This window comes from Tachyglossus aculeatus, chromosome 6, assembly GCF_015852505.1.
Source record: "Tachyglossus aculeatus isolate mTacAcu1 chromosome 6, mTacAcu1.pri, whole genome shotgun sequence".
Classification (NCBI taxonomy): Eukaryota; Metazoa; Chordata; class Mammalia; order Monotremata; family Tachyglossidae; genus Tachyglossus; species Tachyglossus aculeatus.
In genome coordinates this window covers 31,097,576-31,119,379 of record NC_052071.1, presented here as the reverse complement: position 1 = coordinate 31,119,379, position 21,804 = coordinate 31,097,576, and the positions used below count along the sequence as shown (strand labels likewise).

Genomic DNA, 21,804 nt, shown 5'->3' with positions numbered 1-21,804 from the left:
CCAGTCCAGAGCATCGGCTTTGTCTAGAGATTGAGTTTATAAAGTGTCCACTAGAAATGGGAGAGGGGAAGACACCTTGTAAATAGAATAAAGTCTGAAGCAGCGTGGCTCAGTGGGAAGAGCCCGGGCTTTGGAGTCAGAGGTCATGGGTTCAAATTCCGGCTACTCCAGTTGTCAGCTGTGTGGCTTTGGGCAAGTCACTTAACTTCCCGATGCCTCAGTTCCCTCATCAGGAAAATGGGGATTTAGACTGTGAGCCCCCCGTGGGACAACCTGATCACCTTGTAACCAGCCCAGCGCTTAGAACAGTGTTTTGCACATAGTAAGCGCTTAATAAATGCCATTATTATTATTATTATTTGCAACTGATTAGTAGTGCGTGGGGTTTATTTTTCCCAAGGTATCTGTGTTCCCAGTTCTTTTTGGGTTTTGATTTCCTTGCTCAAGATGGAGTTTTTGATCGATGCGGAAGGCATGGAGATGAAACTGCTCTGTCTCATCTCTACATCTATTAAGGATCCTGTGTAGGGGTTAGGCGTTAGAGGGTCTGTCTAGCTGAGCAAGCCATATATGCACTCTATATTCTCTATATAGAGCCATATACTCTATATGCACGCTTCTGGATGGGAAGGATTATCATTGGGGGGCAGCGTATAAGAATAAGTAGCGTGGTCTAATGGAAGGAGCATAAGCCTGGGAGACAGAAGACTCGCGTTCTAATCCCGGCTCCCCCACATATCTGCTGTGTGACCTTGGGCAAATCGCTTCACTTCTCTGACCCGTTAGCTCCTCTGTAAAATGGAGATTAAGACTGCGAGCCCCGCATGGGACATGGACCGTGTCCAACCTGATTAGCTTGTATCTATCCCAGCACTTAGTACAGTGTTTGGCAGATAGTAAGCCCTGAACAGATACCATTACAAAAGACTTGGAGTAAAATACACACAGAGCACAGCGTGAGTCCCTTCTCTCCTTCTACTGCCCAGCCCGCACCCTGCGCTCCTCCACCGCTGATCTCCTCACTGTACCTCGCTCTCGCCTGTCCCGCCATCGACCCCCGGCCCACGTCATCCCCCGGGCCTGGAATGCCCTCCCTCTGCCCATCCGCCAAGCTAGCTCTCTTCCTCCCTTCAAGGCCCTGCTGAGAGCTCACCTCCTCCAGGAGGCCTCCCAGACTGAGCCCCTTCTTTCCTCTCCCCCTCGTCCCCCTCTCCATCCCCCCGTCTTACCTCCTTCCCTTCCCCACAGCACCTGTATATATGTATATATGGTTGTACATATTTATTACTCTATTTATTTATTTATTTATTTATTTTACTTGTACATTTCTATCCTACTTATTTTATTTTGTTGGTATGTTTGGTTCTGTTCTCTGTCTCCCCCTTTTAGACTGTGAGCCCACTGTTGGGTAGGGACTGTCTCTATGTGATGCCAATTTGTACTTCCCAAGCGCTTAGTACAGTGCTCTGCACATAGTAAACGCTCAATAAATACGATTGATTGATTGATTGATTGATTGAAAGGCATGCAGCATCCTACTGCTTTCCTCCCCCCGCAGCTAAGGTTGCTCTGGGGTCCTACCCCGAGGCCCACAATGGGGGTTCTGGACCTGGCTACTTCATCTAGTGTCATCTTGCCAGTTGCAACTTTTCAAAAAAAGATAGCTGAACTGTCCCTTGCACATTTTCGGAGAACAACTTTCCACAACCTTTCTTGGTCACGGGTTTCGATGCTTTTCTTAAAAATGAATTGTGGGTAAATTTGGGAACCCTCCTCCTTTTGCATTGAAACAGATCGATGCTTTTCTTAAAAATGAATTGTGGATAAATATGGGAACCCTCCTCCTTTTGCATTTAAACAGATCGATGCTTTTCTTAAAAATGAATTGTGGATAAATTCGGGAACCCTCCTCCTTTTACATTTAAACAGACATATGCATCTTTGTGAACTAGCCCGAATGCCGTTTTTGTCTAACGTAGTTATAGAGTTGTATTCATGTTAAGGGTTCCAGCCCCATTCAGTTCGTGAAATTTCATGTTAAGCCATTATGTTATAAATACCCAACTTTCTAAGCCATTAAAAATGATTGTGTTTCTCCCAATTTTTTTCATCTTAAATCATCATCATCATCAATCGTATTTATTGAGCGCTTACTGTGTGCAGAGCACTGTACTAAGCGCTTGGGAAGTACAAATTGGCAACATATAGAGACAGTCCCTACCCAACAGGGGGCTCACAGTCTTAAACGCAGACTACTGCCGATTTTTAGATGACCACGTTTATATTTTTTTATTTAAATAGTTTTTATAAATGCAAGTCAAGCTAACATGTCATAAGGCAGCCTAGCTTAATGCCGTTTTTATTCTTTCCTCCATTATTTTCCAAAGTGAAGAAGGATATGTTCATATAGAGGTTCTGTGCTTCTTGCATTGAATTGGCTTTCCTGTTGTTTCTCTGCATTGGTTTCACCTATTGCTTGAAGTAATAAAGCAGAGTATTCATTACTTTCAAAAGACTTTTGTTTCCCACAAAAACGCTGGGCTAATTGTACTGAGAGTTTAATTTATTTACCAGGATTTTATAGATTTCTTCCCTGCTTTTGTTTTTCACCTCTCTTGGATTAGCATTCCGTAGACCTTTTTAAAGTGATTTAAGGGAAAGAATAGATTTGTTACCAAATAAATCTCATTGAAAAGTCTGACATCAGCTCCGCTGAGTCATTAACCGCTTGTTAAATAAACAATACATTAGTAGTTCTAGTATAAGTTAACTGCTAGGGTGCTGATTTCATTTAAAATGAAAAGTAGTAGAATTATAAATGTTGAGATTATATGTTATACATGTGTGTATATATACATACATATAGATATAGATATGTGTGTGTGTACATGTATATATTCATTCATTCATTCATATTTATTGAGCGCTTACGATGTGCAGACACCATACTAAGCGCTTGGGAAGTACAAATCGTCAGCATATAGAGAAGGTCCCTACCCTGTAACGGGCTCACAGTCTAGAAATATGTGTATGTATGTACACACACACACACACACACACACACACACAATCAATCAATCAATCAATCAATCGTATTTATTGAGCGCTTACTATGTGCAGAGCACTGTACTAAGCGCTTGGGAAGTACAAATTGGCAACATATAGAGACAGTCCCTACCCAACAGTGGGCTCACAGTCTAAAAGGGGGAGACAGAGAACAAAACCAAACATACTAACAAAATAAAATAAATAGAATAGATATGTACAAATAAAATAAGTAAATAAATAAATAGAGTAATAAATACAAACATATATACAGGTGCTGTGGGGAAGGGAAGGAGGTGAGGTGGGGGGATGGAGAGGGGGAGAGGAAGGAAGGGGCGCAGTCTGGGAAGGCCTCCTGGAGGAGGTGAGCTCTCAGTAGGGCCTTGAAGGGAGGAAGAGAGCTAGCTTGGCGGATGGGCAGAGGGAGGGCATTCCAGGCCCGGGGGATGACGTGGGCCGGGGGTCGATGGCGGGACAGGCGAGAGCGAGGTACGGTGAGGAGTCACTTAACTTCTCTGGGCCCCAGTTACCTCATCTGTATAATGAAATTAAGATAGTCCCTCCATGTAGGTCATGGACTGTGGCTTTGTCCAACCTGATTAGTTTGTATCTACCCCAGCACTTAGTGCTTGGAGCATGTTAAGTCCTTGACAAAAACCATATGAAGCCAACTTCTCTCCAGGGAGCCCAAGTATGTTTCTCCTGGAGAGGCAACAGGTAACACAGCATTGTTTCATCCTCCTTGATGCAGATCTGAGACAGATCAGCCATTGAATTGGCAGCCCAGGGAGCAATCTGCACTCTAATAGTCAGCCCTAGGTCAGGTGGGCTGCTATATAGTATGGAGCACTGGCTTGTCTTGGTACTGAGAGGTTACCCTCAACTATAAGCCTTCTTGTTGGGATCTAGCTTGTTATAAGCCAGCTCTTCTGTTTCAGGGCAGTTTTGGGGTTCCTGAGACTTTGATAAGCGCTTACTATGTGCCAAGCATTAAATTAAGCTCTGGGGTAGATAGAAGGTAATCAAGTTGGATTTAGTCCAAATCCCACATGGGGCTCACTGTCTTAATCCTCTATTTTCCACGTGAGGTAACTGAGGCACAGAGAAGTGAAGTGACTTACCCAAGATCACCCAGCAGACGAGTGGCAGAGCCCTCTAAGTCCCAGGCCCGTAGTCTTTCCACTAGACCATGCTACTTTTCACCATCAGCTTCTCCACCAAACTCCCCACTAGCTTCCCAATTCAAGGGAAAGGGACCGTACTAAACCAATTCTCCCTGGGGAGGCCTACACTTCAGGGGTCAGAAAGTACCCTTTTGCTATGGCATCAGTCTTGTCTTGACACGGGCGATCGTCTAATGTGTTTCAAAGAGGACATTAGGAATTACATACAGGAATTCTTTCAAGATGCTCGGCAGTAATGGCAGAATCACTGCCCAAGCAGAACAGTCCCTCTGGCCCTAATAATAATAGTAATGATGGCGTTTGTTAAGTGCTTACTATGTGCAAAGCACCGTTCTAAGCGCTGGGGAGGGATGCAAGGTGATCAGGTTGTATAGTCTTAATCCCCATTTTACAGATAAGGGAACTGAGGCACAGAGAGGTTAAGTGACTGGCCCAAAGTCACCCAGCTGACAAGTGGTGGAGCCGGGATTTGAACCCGTGACCTCTGACTCCAAAGCCCGGGATCTTTCCACTGAGCCACGCTGCTGCCGTAGCCCTCCCCTGGCCATGAGCCCCTTCCTTCCTCTCCCCCTCGTCCCCCTCTCCATCCCCCCCCATCTTCCCTCCTTCCCTTCCCCACAGCACCTGTATATATGTATATATGTTTGTACATATTTATTACTCTATTTTACTTGTACATATCTATTCTATTTATTTTATTTTGTTAGTACGTTTGGTTTTGTTCTCTGTCTCCCCCTTTTAGACTGTGAGCCCACTGTTGGGTAGGGACTGTCTCTATATGTTGCCAATTTGTACTTCCCAAGCGCTTAGTACAGTGCTCTGCACGTAGTAAGCGCTCAATAAATATGATTGATGATGATGATGATGACCCAAAGTTGTACTAGTCTCTTGGGAGCATTCTGCCTAAAAAGAACATCTAGCATCCCTTTGCGCTCTCCGTTCACCCAACCATTTGGGGCGGAAAGTGGAGCCAACCCTTCTTACCTGGATGGACTATCAAAAGTTGATGTCAAGCTCCTTATTAAAAGCTTTAGGTATGTCGATCTTCATAGGCCGTTTATCCTAAACAGAGTAGTGGTTCGTAAATCTTTCCCTCCGTCGGTCTATTTATAGGACATTTAGTGATTTGACGCTAATATCAAGCATGTTCATTTTAAAAAGCAAGCGTTGGCGTTTAAGGATGTGGAAAAAAAATCCCTATTTTGTAGATGACGTGGTAACCCCTGTTCTAAATGATAAAAGCCTTTTCACCATGATAAGGGCTACTGTTGCATTAAAAGGGACCCAACTCTGTTAGGACAAAATAGCTCTTTAGAGACCCATTGACCAGGCAAAAACTGTTTTACTGCAGAGTAGAATCTGTATCTGGGCCAGAGACTGTTTTAGTGTGATTTTTGGTGTCTAATTGAGTGATCAGAACCCCACTTGGACTGCCTGTTGAAGATTGTTAAAAGCATTTTAGCAAAGTGTGATTGTAAAGCGTGGTTTTCATTTTGGGGTACAGAGCCATATATCTGATTTTGGTGATATTCTGAGCAGTGTAATTAGGGATTTCAGTTGAATTGTAATGTGATGCAGTGCTAGATGAATTGTTCTGAAAGTGGTGAGTATATTAAAATAAATAAATTGAAGGCTATGAAATAGCTGAAGAGACAATATAAGGGGTCAATATATAGACAATATATATAGAATATATAGAATATATACTACATATGTAGAATATATAGACAATATATAGACAATATATAGAGAAGCAGTGTGGCTCAGTGGAAAGAGCACGGGCTTTGGAGTCAGGGGTAATGGGTTCGAAGCGCTTAGTACAGTGCTCTGCACACAGTAAGCGCTCAATAAATACGATTGATTGATTGAATGAATGAATCCCGGCTCTGCCAATTGCCAGGTGTGTGACTTTGGACAGGTCACTTAACTTCTCTGTTCCTCAGTTCCCTCATCTGTAAAATGGGGATTAAGACTGTGAGCCCCCCGTGGGACAACCTGATCTCCTTGTAACCTCTCTAGCACTTAGAACAGTGCTTTGCACATAGTAAGCACTTAATAAATGCCATCATCATTATTATTATTTTTAATATTTCTTGGAAACTCTTTGGGGCCAGAGACCGTGGCTCTACTTTTAACACCCAGTAAGTGCTGGTGATGATGTTGGTTGTGAGGCTGTACTTTGTGTGCTGAATTTGTTCTTTGGCCTTAATATTGTATTTGGAGCTTAAATGATATATGATTTTTTCCTCTCGCAACTATTGAAGTCTGTTGTTATTTAAGAAAAATCTGTGAATTTCTTGTCAGTGTGAGACTCCGGTCGTTAACAGGTATTTATAGTAGACCTATTTCAAAATAAAACAGCTGATGCTGGCTGAGAGGCTACCTCCGCATTGTAAAATTCAAAAAGTGCATAATAAAATTGGAAAACATTGCAATATTACAGTGGAGTAGTCTTACAATATATGTTTATGCCATTGTGTGAAAAACTAGTTTCATTTGACCACATTGCACAGCAATATTGCAAGTAATGTTTGTTAACTTATTTGCTATGATTATATACATTTTATACCTAGTAGAAAGAGAAGTCTTGGATTTAGTGAAGAATGCAGCTCTAAAGTGACCTCTCATTTTTAGTACAATTTTCACTTGTGAGCTAATGCTATTTTCAGCATTGAGTTTTGATCTTCCGGTAGATTGTGTTTTGAATCAGTCAATCAATCAATCGTATTTATTGAGCGCTTACTGTGTGCAGAGCACTGTACTAAGCGCTTGGGAAGTACAAGTCGGCAACACATAGAGACAGTCCCTACCCAACAGCGGGCTCACAGTCTAGAAGGGGGAGACAGAGAACAAAACCAAACATACTAACAAAATAAAATAAATAGAATAGATATGTACAAGTAAGATAAATAGAGTAATAAATATGTACAAGTCCTAAAATCTGAAGTACCCACCACTGTACAGAGATTGAAACCAGTGTGATACAAACAGCTTTTAAGGTAAAGAAGTATCAGCCAAGTGTAGAGTGCCTTTCTATTTGTTTTCTTGCAATATGTCCGTGTTTTGAATTATTCTTTTCTTTATTAAACAAAAAAGCCAGGGTTTCTGAGTAGAACAGGATAGTAGACTGGTGTTTTAACTCTGACAAAGTAAAAAGGCTAAATTTGCACCCAAGGTCTCTACCAACTTGTTAACTGTATTGTACTGTCCCAAATGCTTAGTACAGTGCTCTGCACAGAGGAAGTGTTAAATACCAGCGATTGATTAGTAAAACGTTCCTAATTACTGAAGTTTGTGGGGCAAAATTTATTAATGTCAGGCTGAATTAAAGAAAGCTCTAAAAATTAAGAAAGGGGCTTCCATTACCTGTTCCAGTGCTCATTCATCAGAAAAGGTCCCCAGCCACCAAAGGTATTATAGCAGCAGCAGCAGTAGCTCATTTCATCATCATCATCATCATCAATCGTATTTATTGAGCGCTTACTATGTGCAGAGCACTGTACTAAGCGCTTGGGAAGTACAAATTGGCAACATATAGAGACAGTCCCTACCCAACAGTGGGCTCACAGTCTAAAAGGGGGAGACAGAGAACAAAACCAAACATACTAACAAAATAAAATAAATAGAATAGATATGTACAAATCAAATAAATAAATAAATAGAGTAATAAATATGTACAAACATATATACATATATACAGGTGCTGTGGGGAAGGGAAAGAGGTAAGATGGGGGGATGGAGAGGGGGACGAGGGGGAGAGGAGAATTTCATTTTTGGCTCCTCTTACTGCTGCTACTGAGAGAACATTAATCATAGGTATCGCCATTTGTTAGTGCATCTGCCGTTGCCTTATACCTGCCTGTGGCTTCCTCTTTCTAACTCTAGCCCCAGCACCAACAATATGTTATCTAAATATGGGTGACCCCTTTTATTGTCTCTTCAGCTATTTCATAGCCTTCAATTTATTTATTTTAATATATTCACCACTACCGTAAGTGCTAATTCAACCTTCAGGATCAGGGAGAAGATTCATTGATTATCCACCGGTAGTTGCTTCCGTTTCCGGAAAGGTGAACTTAGAAAGTTGAGCTTTAAAGATCATATCTTTCGAAGATACCCTTCAAGTAGCTAATTCTGGCAGATATTCTTGAAATTGGTGAAGTTGATCTTGTGGAACATAGCATCTGGTAAAAAGTCAACATTGCAAATGCAATCTATTTCCTTCCCTCTACCCATCTCCCTTCAAGCTTCAAATTTTTCTGAAGTTGAATTGCCAGAGAAGCTTATTTGGAAGGAAAAGATTAAATCTCATTGGCGATTTGTCATTGCCATAATATCACCCTTTGTATTAATTGATGGTATTTATAAAATCCTACTTTGGTATGACTATTGTCAGTAAGATTTGTGATGGCCATTCATTCCCACTATTCTGTGTCATTTTTAATTTGTCACCTCTAACACAGGGGGTTTTGAACCAGATTCTCCCTAAACATTAATTATTCCTTGTGAATACCTGAATAAAAGAGTCCTAGTATATCTTATAAGCATTTTTAGATTTCCTTCCTATATCCTGCACCTATTTCAGAAGGAAAAACGAATAGGGATGTGCAAAATTCCTTTATTTTATTCATCATAATCAAAAGAGTATTTTCGGAAGACTTAGTTTTTTGATACTGCACTCTGAACAAAATTGTCATTATTGCAACCAGGAAGATTTAACCTGAAACGTGAAATTTTTCCCATTTTCAAATAAATGATTTTGGTCTGAGAATGAAAAACACCTTATTAATTGTTATAAATTAAAACTCAAGGTAGACTGTTTTAGATAAATTGACTTTAATAACTCTCTCGGCCGATTTTCTTTCTCACAAGCACCACGATAAGATCTTTCAAATTTAAAGTCATTTATAATGGTGTTCTGGGAATTGTTCTAAATAAAGTTTAACCAGTTGTAGAAAAGCAGCTTTGCAGATTAACTAAAGCAAGTCAAAGGCGCCATGAGATACATTAAATCAAGTTTATGATAGTCAATTTGAGAGTCAGATTTAAGGTAATTTAATATAATTGACATTTTACAATTAAATCAGTTTCCAGGATCAGTAAATTTTGAATTCTTAAATAGGAATAGATTCTGCAAATTTTGTTCAGACATGTTATCCTCTGAAAGTAAGCTTACTTTGTACTGACCAGCTGTTAGGAACACTGAATCAAGTGGTGCTCATTAGTCTTTTTGGAATTGAGAAAGCATGTTCATTATATTAAAATTGAAAACTGATACTGAATTCTGAGTGTATTAAATATAATAATAATAATGGCATTTATTAAGCGCTTACTATGTGCAAAGCACTGTTCTAAGCGCTGGGGAGGTTACAGGGTGATCAGGTTGTCCCACGGGGGGCTCACAGTCTTAATCCCCATTTTACAGATGAGGTAATTGAGGCACAGAGAAGTTGTGACTCGCCCAGAGTCACACAGCTGACAATTAGTGGAGTATTTAATATAAAAGTTTTTTGAAAGAAATTCAATTCCTGTGGCAATATTGAGAGTTTTAGTCCGGAACTCTTTGTGATTCAGGGATAGGACAGATTAGACAATAGAGAATTTCCTACTAGAAATCAGAATTTTTGTTTGATATAGCTTGATAAGTTTAAAGTTGTCTGCACTTTACTGAGGGAGTGGGAAGTCCAGTTCTTGCCCATCCTATCCCATTGTGTAGCTGTTCAGGGAATAGAAATCAGAATTTTTGTTTGATATAGCTTGATAAGTTTAAAGTTCTCTGCACTTTACTGAAGGAGTGGGAAGTCCATTTCTTGCCCATCCTATCCCATTGTGTAGCTGCTCAGGGAATAGACAACTGATTTTTGATTAATTTATTAAATATGTGGCCTTAATATTATCTTTAGGAAGCTCATTGTTGTGAATATTATTTCTAAGCATTTTTATTGTCAATAGATATTAAACCCCTGCTGAGTGCCTAATATAGTATTTGCATCCTTTTTGCAAAAACTACATGCTTATTTTTAGTTGTTTAAGGCATTCATTCATAAGTTTAATTTTATGTAGACTTTGCAACCAAACTGTGCCAATTTTGGCAAATGAAATAGAAAAGAACAAGAATAATTTCAGAGTAAAGAGCTAGCCTTTTATATGGAATATCTGTCCTCAACTGTTCATTGCAAAGCTGTACAAGTTGGGATTTACAGTATTTGAATTGCATCGTATGGCCTTTAAAGATCCTTGAACTTAGAAGCAAACTTAAGCAAATTTGTCTAAGTGTAGACCTCAGTGGAAATTACAACATTCAAGTAGTTCTGGCTCAAAGCAGTTAAAAAGTAAATTAATTTCCGGCTCTGCTATTTGCCTGCTGCGTGACCTTGGGTGAGAAACTTAATTTCTTTGTGCCTCAGTTTCCTTAACTGTAAAATGGGGATTAGGTCCAGGGACTGTGAGCCCCAGGTGGGACAGGGACTGTGTCCGACCTGATTACTTTCTTTTCTACCCCAGCGCTTAGAATGCTGCTTGACATTTAGTAAGGGCTTACCATTAAAAAAAAAAAAAGTAGAAAGGAATTTTGAAAATTCCAGCCATGAGTACACCTTGGATTCCCAGTGAGCTAGCATTACCTAGTGAGTTAACTATTTCTGGGAATGAAGTTGCCTGTTTGGAAGATGGATTAATTCTTTCAGTCCATGAAGGTGCCATTTAAGTTATCTGCAAGGAGTAGTGAGAAGAATCTGGTTCAGAAATCAGTATGAATATAATTAGCTTCCTGTAATGTGAACCTTGTTAATCTTTCTATCATTAAACTTCATTGGTGTGAGAGTTATCTTTTTATAGACCATAATGATGTTTATTGTACATATCTGCTGTAAGCAGTTTAAAGGTTAGATTTTGTTCTTGTTGACTCCTAAGCCTTTAATACTACTGCTCTGCAAACTCAATAGCTTTTTAAGATTGGTAGAGTGATATATTATATACGGATTATTGACTGTATTCATAATGATCATTCCTTTTGATATGTTAGCTGTCCACTTGAATATAGAATGAGCTGACTTTTTTTTCTCGGGTATGAAAGAAGTTACTGTGTGTGTGTGTGATGGAGGTTTTAATAGTGACGCTAATGGGCTCTGAACCGTAATTATACTGTTAAAGTATTCGGGAGACCCCAGATGCCAGTAGAAGTGCCCTGCAAGCCTTCCAGGAATCAGAAGAGCTCACCGGGGAGCAGCCTTAGATGTTTTGCTCTCATAACCTGGAGAGAGCACCGAGCATCCCTGGAGTGACTGGCAGCAGCAGTGGTGACCACTGCCTGTGGTTGGGTCAATCCGTGTGGCAATCTGAACCAGGCAGAGAGCACGGACATGAGAGAGGGAGATGGTGAGGAAGAAAGAAAGACGGAAAGAGGACGAGAGCGTGATTATATGTGACTGCGCTGCTGCAGTCAGTCAGTGGTATTTATTGCGTGCTTAGTGTGTGCAGAGGACTGTACTGACTGCTTGGGAGAGTATAATACAAAGAGTTTGTGGGGGAAACGCATTAAATTGCAAGAATGTACATAACTTTTCAGGGTCTGAGAGGGGGGTGAATATCAAGTACTTAAAGGGTACAGATCCAAGTGCTTAGGCGATGCAGAAGGGAGAGGGAGTAGGGGAAATGAGGTTTAGTCAGGGAAGGCTTCGAAGGTGGGAAGAGTTGTGGTCGGCTGCAGATGAAGGAAGCAGGGGGTTCCAGGCCAGAGGGAGGGCACGAGCAATGGTTCGGTGGCGAGATAGAGGTGCAGCGAGCAGGTTGGCATTGGAGAAGGGAAGTATGCGGACTCGGTTGTAATAGGAAATCAATGAAGTAAGGTTGGAGGGGCTGCTTTAAAGCCACACTGCTTTAAAGCAGCAGGTTGAAGAGGGTGCCTGTATGTGTTGGAACAGAGCTTACTCAGCAACCTGGAAAACAAGAATTCTGGTAGCGCCCAGCACCCTAAGCATCCCAGATTTTTGGAGTTACCATGTAAGTCCTTTAGTTCAAATTTAATCCTTCCCCTTGTGGGTGCTTCTGTTTTTTGGTTGTCTTCTTGCTGGTCATAGGCATGTGCTTTTAAAGGGACTATTGTCCCCTTTCATCCAACCCTCATCTTCTCTCAATCAGTCCTTTAGATAAGGACTAATGCTAAATTGAATGCCAATAGGATTTCCATTTCCAGTTCATAGTGAAACTCTCAAAATGCTAATAAGTAAATTGCTCTTAAATAAATGATTTAAGATTACCAGCCCTTTTGTGCCTAAGAAATGACTGAAGAAGCCCCTGAAGCGCGTTGGCTGCTAAAGTGCATTTGCTCATTACGTAATCAGCAAAATGATTTTCTAAATTCATTTTTGTAATGCCAGCTTGATTTCCTCACTTTTCTAATATAAAGCATACATCTCGATTCTTCAAGTCAGATAAAAGGTGCAAGTTTTTTTTTGCTAGTAATAACCATCTCCAATTTGTTGCATCTTCACTCTTTGCCAGTGAGTTTCAGTTTGTCGGTTTGGGTGGTTTTGGCTCACATCTCCTGAAGAGGTGGTATAAGTCAATATGGTCTCTTTCTGGATCGCCACCACCAAACTTTCAAACTGGGTGAGAGTTTCCAGGTGACAATTTCCTGGAAGTGCTGGATGACGGGAAAGGCAGGGAGCGAGGTCAAAGGGGAGGGGAAAAAATGAAGAATGGCAGGGGCGTGAAGGACCTAAGCCTGAGAAACTGGGCGAGAGAAGAGGAGCAGAGCTGGCTCCTGGCGAGTGACCAGTTGCCGAAGGAGTAGAGACAGGGGTTTCCTAACCCTAACAGGAACTAGGAGAAGGGATTGGGAGCAGTATCTAAAGCAAGGGTTGTCCGAGGGCAGACCCAGTTACTGCAACTAGTATTTATAGGGGGAAGCTTATAGTTGATTTTCTCTCTCCTTCCTGCCATCCTTTGGAATCCTGCGGTATGTTTAAATGAAGTCATTCGATTGAATCTACTTAGCACCTGCAGTGCGCAGAACAACATACTATGTTTGCTCAGTCCTTTTTCTGGGTCAACTAGGTCAACTCTAGTTATTTTCCAACAATTTCCAAGGACCTTTGAATCCCACTCTGGATCTCCTGAGTAGAGCAGCTATACCGACTTTTGTGGGAACACCTGCCCAAATAATGTAGCTTCGTTCGTGGTCAGAGTTCAAGAGAAAGGGCTATTTAAAGGAGAGAATGTCCCGTGATCCACACTCGTGCAGTAATGATTTGGTTAATTAACAATTGAGTAACTGAAGTATTGAATGGAGTGCAGAACTTAAAAGGAAATCCCCTTCCCACAGGAGGTGGTAAGATTGCAGATTTAGCACCACAGGCAACAGAGTCAGCAGAGATTCGAATACACCCAAGGGTGAGCAAGCCTCCATGAGGTTCTGAAGATAAATTTAGGGAGGTTGGATGGTTCATGACTAAATATTAGGATGGGCGTCAAGGAAGGACACCACTGTTTAGTTTCTTCAAGCATCTTGCCGCCACCAAGAGTTTTGAGTCGTGGAATGGAATTCCATGGGTCCGATCCAGAACTGGCATTTTCTTTCTATCAGTGCCGTGATTTTTTGGCCATAAGAAAAGACTCCTAAGGAAATATTCTAAAATGTATACTGTTGTTCTTTTACACGCTTGAGTCTTTATTTCAAAAATCAACATGAACTCCAAGCATTCAGGAAAGCTACCTTGCCTAATCCTTCACCTTTTTATGTTAAGATCCTAGATCCAGAAACAGCTTCATTAGTTGAGCCTATATTTTTACTAGTTTTGGAATGCTTTTAAATACTTTTTGAGAAAAGCCCTTATTACATAGCTAAATAAATACCATTTTCAAAGATCCATTTTAAAATGTCTCATTTAACCTTTTCTGAACATTCTTTTCTGAAGCATAGTCTTGATCGTGCTTAATGCTCATTCCTACTTGATTTGAATTTCATTGGTAACCCATGTCCCTTGGATTTTATTTTTATTCATATTGTACATTATTAAACTATTCTTGCAAATAAACTGAAGGTTTTTGCATTTTGAAACTGGCCTTGTGTAAGTCCAGTAAAGTAGTGAGGTTCTCCTCAGAGGCCACTGATTTTAGCAATTGGTAAACTGTCCTTTTAAAATTAAACTTTTAAGCTCCCTGAAGGCAAGGATTGGATCTGCTTACTCAGTTGGACTTGATCAGTTTGGTGCCCCTGATCAAGCTATTCCTTCTAGCAGAATTATTCCGATTCAGGTGACTTGCAGTGACTGATAACTGTCAGCCTCTACCAGAGCTTGAACAAGATTAAAATTCTCCAACTAATGTGCTGTAGCATACTGATGGGATTTGAGTGTGGAATGAAATTTTTGAAGAGTACACTTTTAAAATAGACACACATACACACATTTGGGAGTGTGCTTGTGCACACAACTTGACAACCAAGACAGTATCTCTCAAGCTAGTGTGAAAAGCAGCGTGGCTCAGTGGAAAGAGCTCGGGCTTGGGAGCCAGAAGTCGTGGGTTCGAACCCTGGCTCCGCCATTTGTCAGCTGTGTGACTTTGGGATAGTCACTTCATTTCTCTGTATTTCAGTTACCTCATCTGTAAAATGAGGACTAGGACTCGGAGCCCCACGTGGGACAGCCTGATTACCTTGTTTCTATCCTAGCACTTAGAACAGTACTTTGCGTATAGTAAGCGCTTAACAAATGCCATCATTATCATTATTATTAGTATCCAACGAAAAATCAATCAAGCGTGTTTATTTGCTTTCTTATTCGTTGGTCGTCTCTAAAAGCACAACTAGTTAGCCCAATCTACCTTCCTTCCCCCTCCGCCGCCCTCGTCCCCTTCTGCATCCCCCCCATCTTACCTCCTTCCCTTCCCCACAGCACCTGTATATATGTATATATGTTTGTACATATTTATTACTCTATTGATTTATTTATTTTACTTGTACATATCTATTCTATTTATTTTATTTTGTTAGTATGTTTGGTTTTGTTCTCTGTCTCCCCCTTTTAGACTGTGAGCCCACTGTTGGGTAGGGACTGTCTCTATATGTTGCCAACTTGTACTTCCCAAGCGCTTAGTACAGTGCTCTGCACACAGTAAGCGCTCAATAAATACGATTGATTGATTGATTCTTGATCTTTCAAATGAATGGTTATGGGAGAGTTGGAGTCCTCAACAGAAGGAAATGCTAACACTAATGAAAATGGATAATGGCCACCTGGTGGAATCAGACATACTTATTAATAATTAGTAATAATGATGGCATTTGTTAAGCGCTTACTGGGGAAGATACAAGGTGATCAGATTGTCCCACGTGGGGCTCACAGTCTTCACCCCCATTTTACAGATGAGGTAGCTGAGGCACAGAGAAGTTACATGACTTGCCCAAAGTCACACAGCTGACAATTGGCAGAGCCAGGATTTGAACCGATGACCTCTGACTCCCAAGCCCGTGCTCTTTCCATGGAGCCACTCTGAGCACTTAACTATATACAGAGCACTGTAATAAGCTCTTGGGAGAGTACAGTACAATAGATTTGGCGGACACGATTCCTACCTTCAATTTTGTTTCCCTGCTCTCATTGTGCTACCATTAAATACTTATGAGTCACTTGTAGTGCAAAGCACAAAACTAAAAGATTTAGACATTGAGAAGGCATTATCTAAGTTTCCTTCCTTAAGAATCCTTCAACCCAAGTCTTGCCTGAAAATCCTCCACTGGCTCCCTCTTTCTATTTGCATCAAATAAAAACTCACAGCCGCTTCAAGGCTCTCCAGCACTTGGCCTCACCTTACCTATCTGCTCTCTTCTCCCGCTGTTCCCCAATTCCCTCTGTTTCCATTCCTCCCATGCCATCTGTACCTAGTTCTTGATTCCTCCATCCCCTTAGTCACAGTGTCCCCCCTTAATCTTCACATCAGGCAGATCATAATGCTGTCCACATTCAAATCACCACCAGCAAGCTTTCCCCGATATAATTTCCCAGCACTGTGAGCCATATCATCCCTCCAGCCAGCTCTAGCACTGATGAATTCACACCCTCATTAGCACTCATATAGATCCACTAAATTTATTTTTGACCCTTTTAGCTGTGAATGTTTTTAAGTTTGTTCCCTCAGTTCCCTGCAGACAGGGAAAAGTGGCACTTTTTCTAATTCTGCACTTCCCAAGCACCTAGTATCATGCAGTGCACCAGATGGATGCTCAATAAATGCGGCTACTGCTCTGAAAAATGCAAGTCAGTGAGTCCCTAAACATTTATTTTTATGGCATGTAAGCACTACTATGGGTCAAGCACTGTTCTAAGTGCTGGGGTAGATATAAGTTAATTGGGTTGGACTACGCCCCACATGGGGCTCACAGTCTAAGTAGGAGGTAGAACAGATATTAAATCCCCACTTCGCAATTGAGGAAACCGAGACACAAAGAAGTTCAGTGATTTGCCCAAGGTCGCATAGAAGGCAGAGTGGTGAAGCCAGGATTAGAACCCAGGTCCTCTGGCTCCCCAGTCCGGAAAATATCCGCTAGGCCACGCAGCTTCCAATGTTTCCTTAAATATTGACTGGCTAACCCCCTCCCATCCTCTTACGGTGGGGGTTCCCCAAGGTTCAGTGCTTGGTCCCCTTCTGTTCTCAATATACACTCACTCCCTTGGTGACCTCATTCGCTCCCACGGCTTCAACTATCATCTCTACGCTGATGACACCCAGATCTACATCTCTGCCCCTGCTCTCTCCCCCTCTCTCCAGGCTCGCATCTCCTCCTGCCTTCAGGACATCTCCATCTGGATGTCTGCCCGCCACCTAAAGCTCAACATGTCGAAGACTGAGCTCCTTGTCTTCCCTCCCAAACCTTGTCCTCTCCCTGACTTTCCCATCTCTGTTGACGGCACTACCATCCTTCCCGTCTCACAAGCCCGCAACCTTGGTGTCATCCTCGACTCTGCTCTCTCATTCACCCCTCACATCCAAGCCGTCACCAAAACCTGCCGGTCTCAGCTCCGCAACATTGCCAAGATCCGCCCTTTCCTCTCCATCCAAACTGCTACCCTGCTCATTCAAGCTCTCATCCTATCCCGTCTGGACTACTGCACTAGCCTTCTCTCTGATCTCCCATCCTCGTGTCTCTCTCCACTTCAATCCATACTTCATGCTGCTGCCCGGATTATCTTTGTCCAGAAACGCTCTGGACATATCACTCCCCTCCTCAAAAACCTCCAATGGCTACCGATCAATCTGCGCATCAGGCAGAAACTCCTCACCCTGGGCTTCAAGGCTGTCCATCACCTCGCCCCCTCCTACCTCACCTCCCTTCTCTCCTTCTACTGCCCAGCCCGCACCCTCCGCTCCTCCACCACTAATCTCCTCACTGTACCTGGCTCTCGCCTGTCCCGCCATCGACCCCCGGCCCACGTCATCCCCCAGGCCTGGAATGCCCTCCCTCTGCCCATCCGCCAAGCCAGCTCTCTTCCTCCCTTCAAGGCCCTGCTGAGAGCTCACCTCCTCCAGGAGGCCTTCCCAGACTGAGCCCCTTCTTTCCTCTCCCCCTCGTCCCCCTCTCCATCCCCCCGTCTTACCTCCTTCCCTTCCCCACAGCACCTGTATATATGTATATATGGTTGTACATATTTATGACTCTATTTATTTATTTATTTATTTTACTTGTACATTTCTATCCTACTTATTTTATTTTGTTGGTATGTTTGGTTCTGTTCTCTGTCTCCCCCTTTTAAACTGTGAGCCCACTGTTGGGTAGGGACTGTCTCTATGTGATGCCAATTTGTACTTCCCAAGCGCTTAGTACAGTGCTCTGCACATAGTAAGCGCTCAATAAATACGATTGATTGATTGATTGATTGAAAGGAGGCGATGGCGATGATGCATTAATTGTTTAGAATGGAAATGTGGTTGGTTGGGGAAGGTGTGGCACTACACCCCTTTTGTCTTGCTGTGGCAAAAGCTTCTTGAAAAAAGGCTGGGGTTTAATAATAATAATAATAATAATGGCATTTATTAAGCGCTTACTACGTGCAAAGCACTGTTCTAAGCTCTGGAGAGGTTACAAGGTGATCAGGTTGTCTCACAGGTGGCTTACAGTCTTAATCCCCATTTTACAGATGAGGTAACTGTGGCACAGAGAAGTTGTGACTTGCCCAAAGTCACACAGCTGACAATTGGCAGAGCCGGGATTTGAACCCCTGACCTCCGACTCCATAGCCCTGCTCTTTCCACCGAGCCATGCTGCTGTTTAAAGAATGTTGCATAGTCAAGGAAGATAAATGTCTTGGATTTGCACAGCATTTTTATTTCCAAAGCACCCTCAAATATCTTATCTCATATTTACCTTCCAACACCCCTGTGCAGTAGGTAGAAAGTCAGGCATTAGCCCCATTTTCAGATAAGGAAAATGAGATAGAGGGAGGTTAAGTGACTAGTCTGAGATCACACTGAAGGCCAGTGGCAGAGCTTAAGGCTTGAACTCAGGCTGCAAAACTGGCACTTTTCCAGTGCACCTTGCTATCTCCCCAGTAATATGATGATAATGGTATTTGTTAAAGCGCTGACTATGTGCAAAGCACTGTTGTTCGGAGGGCCTGCCCAGAGCAGTCTCTGTCATTTGAACCTTGTCTTTGTTTAGGGCCAAACTTTCTCCAGCCTTAATTAGCCTGCTACAGTATTAGCCTAGAGAAATTTGACTTTGCAGAAATTCTGCGACTTAACTTAAAATCTTCTGCATCTTCGGGAACTGTAGAACTTGATGATGATGCACGGCTTGCACGGCTTGCTTACTATATAGTTTAAAAATATTTATCTTTTCTATCTCAAACATATAACAGGTTCTAAGCTTTTATTATACAATGCAAGCCGTAAAAACCTCTTTTTCTAGTATTTCCTAACATCGCTATTGATATCCAGACGTCAAGATTATATGTAGATTAGTCATTTTCATTTCTTTCATCAGAATATCTCAGTTCTTATAAAATCATCGTATTCTTTTTCAGAGGATTGCATTGCCGTGTTTGTTTTATGGTATTGGAGTGCTTACTATGTGCCAGGCACTGCAGTAAGCGCCAGAGTAGGTACTAGCTAATCAGATTGGACACGATCCCTGTCCCACATGGGAGTCACAGTCTTAATCCTCATTTTACAGATGAGGTAATTGAGGCATAGAGAAGTTAAGTGACTTGTCCAAGGTCAAACAGCAGACAAGTGGCAGAGCCAGAATTTGAAATCCCAGGGCCTCCAAACTCCCAGGCCTGTTCTCTGTACATTAGACCATGCCATATTCATTTTCTCACTGAGCTTTCTTGAAAATCGTGTTTGATAGTTCCTCGGCTTGAGACTTTGAGGAAAAATGGCTTGCTCCGAAATTGGATTGCTCTGCTTTAATTATTTTCATTTGCTCTGCAACTTAGTAACCGCAATTCTTCTTTTTGTTTTAGGGACGATTGGATTTTTTGCCTGCTTCTGGTTTGTTAGTAAGATATACAGTGTTGTGAAGGTGGATTGAAGAATTCAAGAAATCCTAGAAATATCTCTCCCCTGCTGTTGGACACATATATTTTTTTTTACCATGTACCTTGTATAATTATTTTAAATTTAAAAAGAAAGCTGAGCAGCAGTTTATATGGCACAGAACGGATTTTTATGGAAGATAAGCATCAGCAAGCAGATTTATGTCAGTTATACACTTTCTTGGAAAAAAAATCTAGTCATTTGCAAATATCAAGGAGTAAATTTAAAATAGTTGAACAAGGATTAAACACAATTCAAATTAGAAACTCGTCATTTATTTCCCTCCTTTTTGTTTAGAGCAACAGATTATTTAATCAAAATATGTCTGGTAAATCTTATGTAAAGTGTGAATTTTTTTAAAATTTGAAATTATGTACAGAATATACTGCACTTTCTTTACAGCTAGTTTATCATTTTGCAATTGAAAATCCATTTAGCATAACGTAGAATTTATTAAATACCAAATACTGCTGTTTTTGTTCAAATAAAACCACACGCCTTCACCTGATTCCTATCTTTTCTTTCAAGTGTTATGATTTACCACCTTTTGGAATACAAAAGTTGCAAGTTCATGTATATACGTATATAATGAAACTCACTGGGTATTCTTTTCCTTAGGCATTTGTGCTTTTCCGTAATTACACCCACCCACAGCATCCTAAGGATCGTATGTTATTCGGGTCATATGTTATATGATCTGAAGCCTCAACTCCTGTTCTCTTACATGTGGGGGATTTTCGTACAACATTGATTTTAGTCACTTGACTCCTGAGCCACCTTGGCTGTAACTAGTACCCTAAACAGAAAACCCTAAAACCCTGCTTTATTTTTGGAAAGGTGTTCCTTAAATCGGTCACTGTTTTGTTTTTGTTTCCTATGTCTCCTAACCACTCAGCTCCTAAGATTTGAGGCAGAAACCTTCTTTGTTTTCCACTGAGCTTTAGATGCCTAGGTGCAGGACAAAAAGGCTGATGAGTAAGAATCTGAATTTTTATAGCATTACCTTAAAATGTGTATTTATTACACAGCGTCAGTGCCCTTGGTCTTGAGGCAACCATCTCTCCCTTCCCTGGAAATAATTTCTAAATTGAAGTGTAGATTGTAGAAACGTCAAGGATATAATTTGTCTTCAACATCCAGGAAAAATATAAGCATTCCAATTTGTACTAATAATTCTTGTTTTCAAAAGGCATAGTTTAAGATGACAGTGACAGAATCCACATATGAATCAGAAATTAATGTTGTGATTACAGTCAGCAGGTTGCTACTGGCAACTAGATTTCGGGCTTCAGCTGGTGAACAGAAATGAATGATGTTCACTCAAACAGTGCAGGTACGAGTTTCTTTCCCCAGTGCTCTATTAATTACAGCCCTGCTCATCTAGAGCATGGCATAGGGTCCCAGGATACTTCTTAGATACTTCTTCATAGGCTACTTCTTCTCTTACCCTACCCCACCTCCCCATGACTGTTACCTTAAAACAAATATCACCAGGGAATCAGAAGAGTGAAAGTGGTTGGGAGTAATCTCTTTCTGAGCAGGCCTGAGTATCAAGAATTTTGAACTTTATTAAACTAGTGATTTTTCAGAACATTAGTACACATAGTGTCATCTTTTTTCATGGTATTTGTTAAGTGTTTTTTATGTGCTAGGCACTGTTCTGGGGTAGATACAAGCTAATCAGGTTGGGCGCAGTCCATATCCCACATGGGGCTTCCATATCCCACATGGAGCTTCCCTATCCCACATGGAGCTTCCCTATCCCACATGGAGCTCAGTCTTAACCCACGTTGTACAGATGAGGAAACTGAGTCCCACAGAAGTTAAGTGACTTGTCCAAAGTCACACAGAAGACGCGTGACGGAGCCGGGGTTAGAACCCAGGTCCTTCCAACTTCCAGGTCCACACTTTATCCACCAGGCTACATGGCTTCTTGCTCAATAATAATTATAATAATCATGGTATTTGTTAAGCACTTATTATGTGCCAGGCACTGTACTAAGTGCTGGGATAAATGGTACCGATTGATCAGAGCTGGCAG

General features: G+C 41.5%; 1 protein-coding gene across 1 annotated transcript in view; it reads left to right on the top strand.

Moving 5' to 3' along the window:
* Positions 1-20,271, top strand: part of LOC119929786 (transmembrane 9 superfamily member 2-like) — a 78,118-nt gene extending 57,847 nt beyond the window's left edge. Inside the window, exon 17 of the mRNA XM_038748067.1 lies at positions 19,691-20,271. Coding sequence (XP_038603995.1) covers positions 19,691-19,758 — 68 coding nt within the window. The 3' untranslated portion in view covers positions 19,759-20,271. The remainder of the gene's footprint in view (positions 1-19,690) is intronic.
* The last annotated feature ends 1,533 nt before the right edge of the window (positions 20,272-21,804 follow it).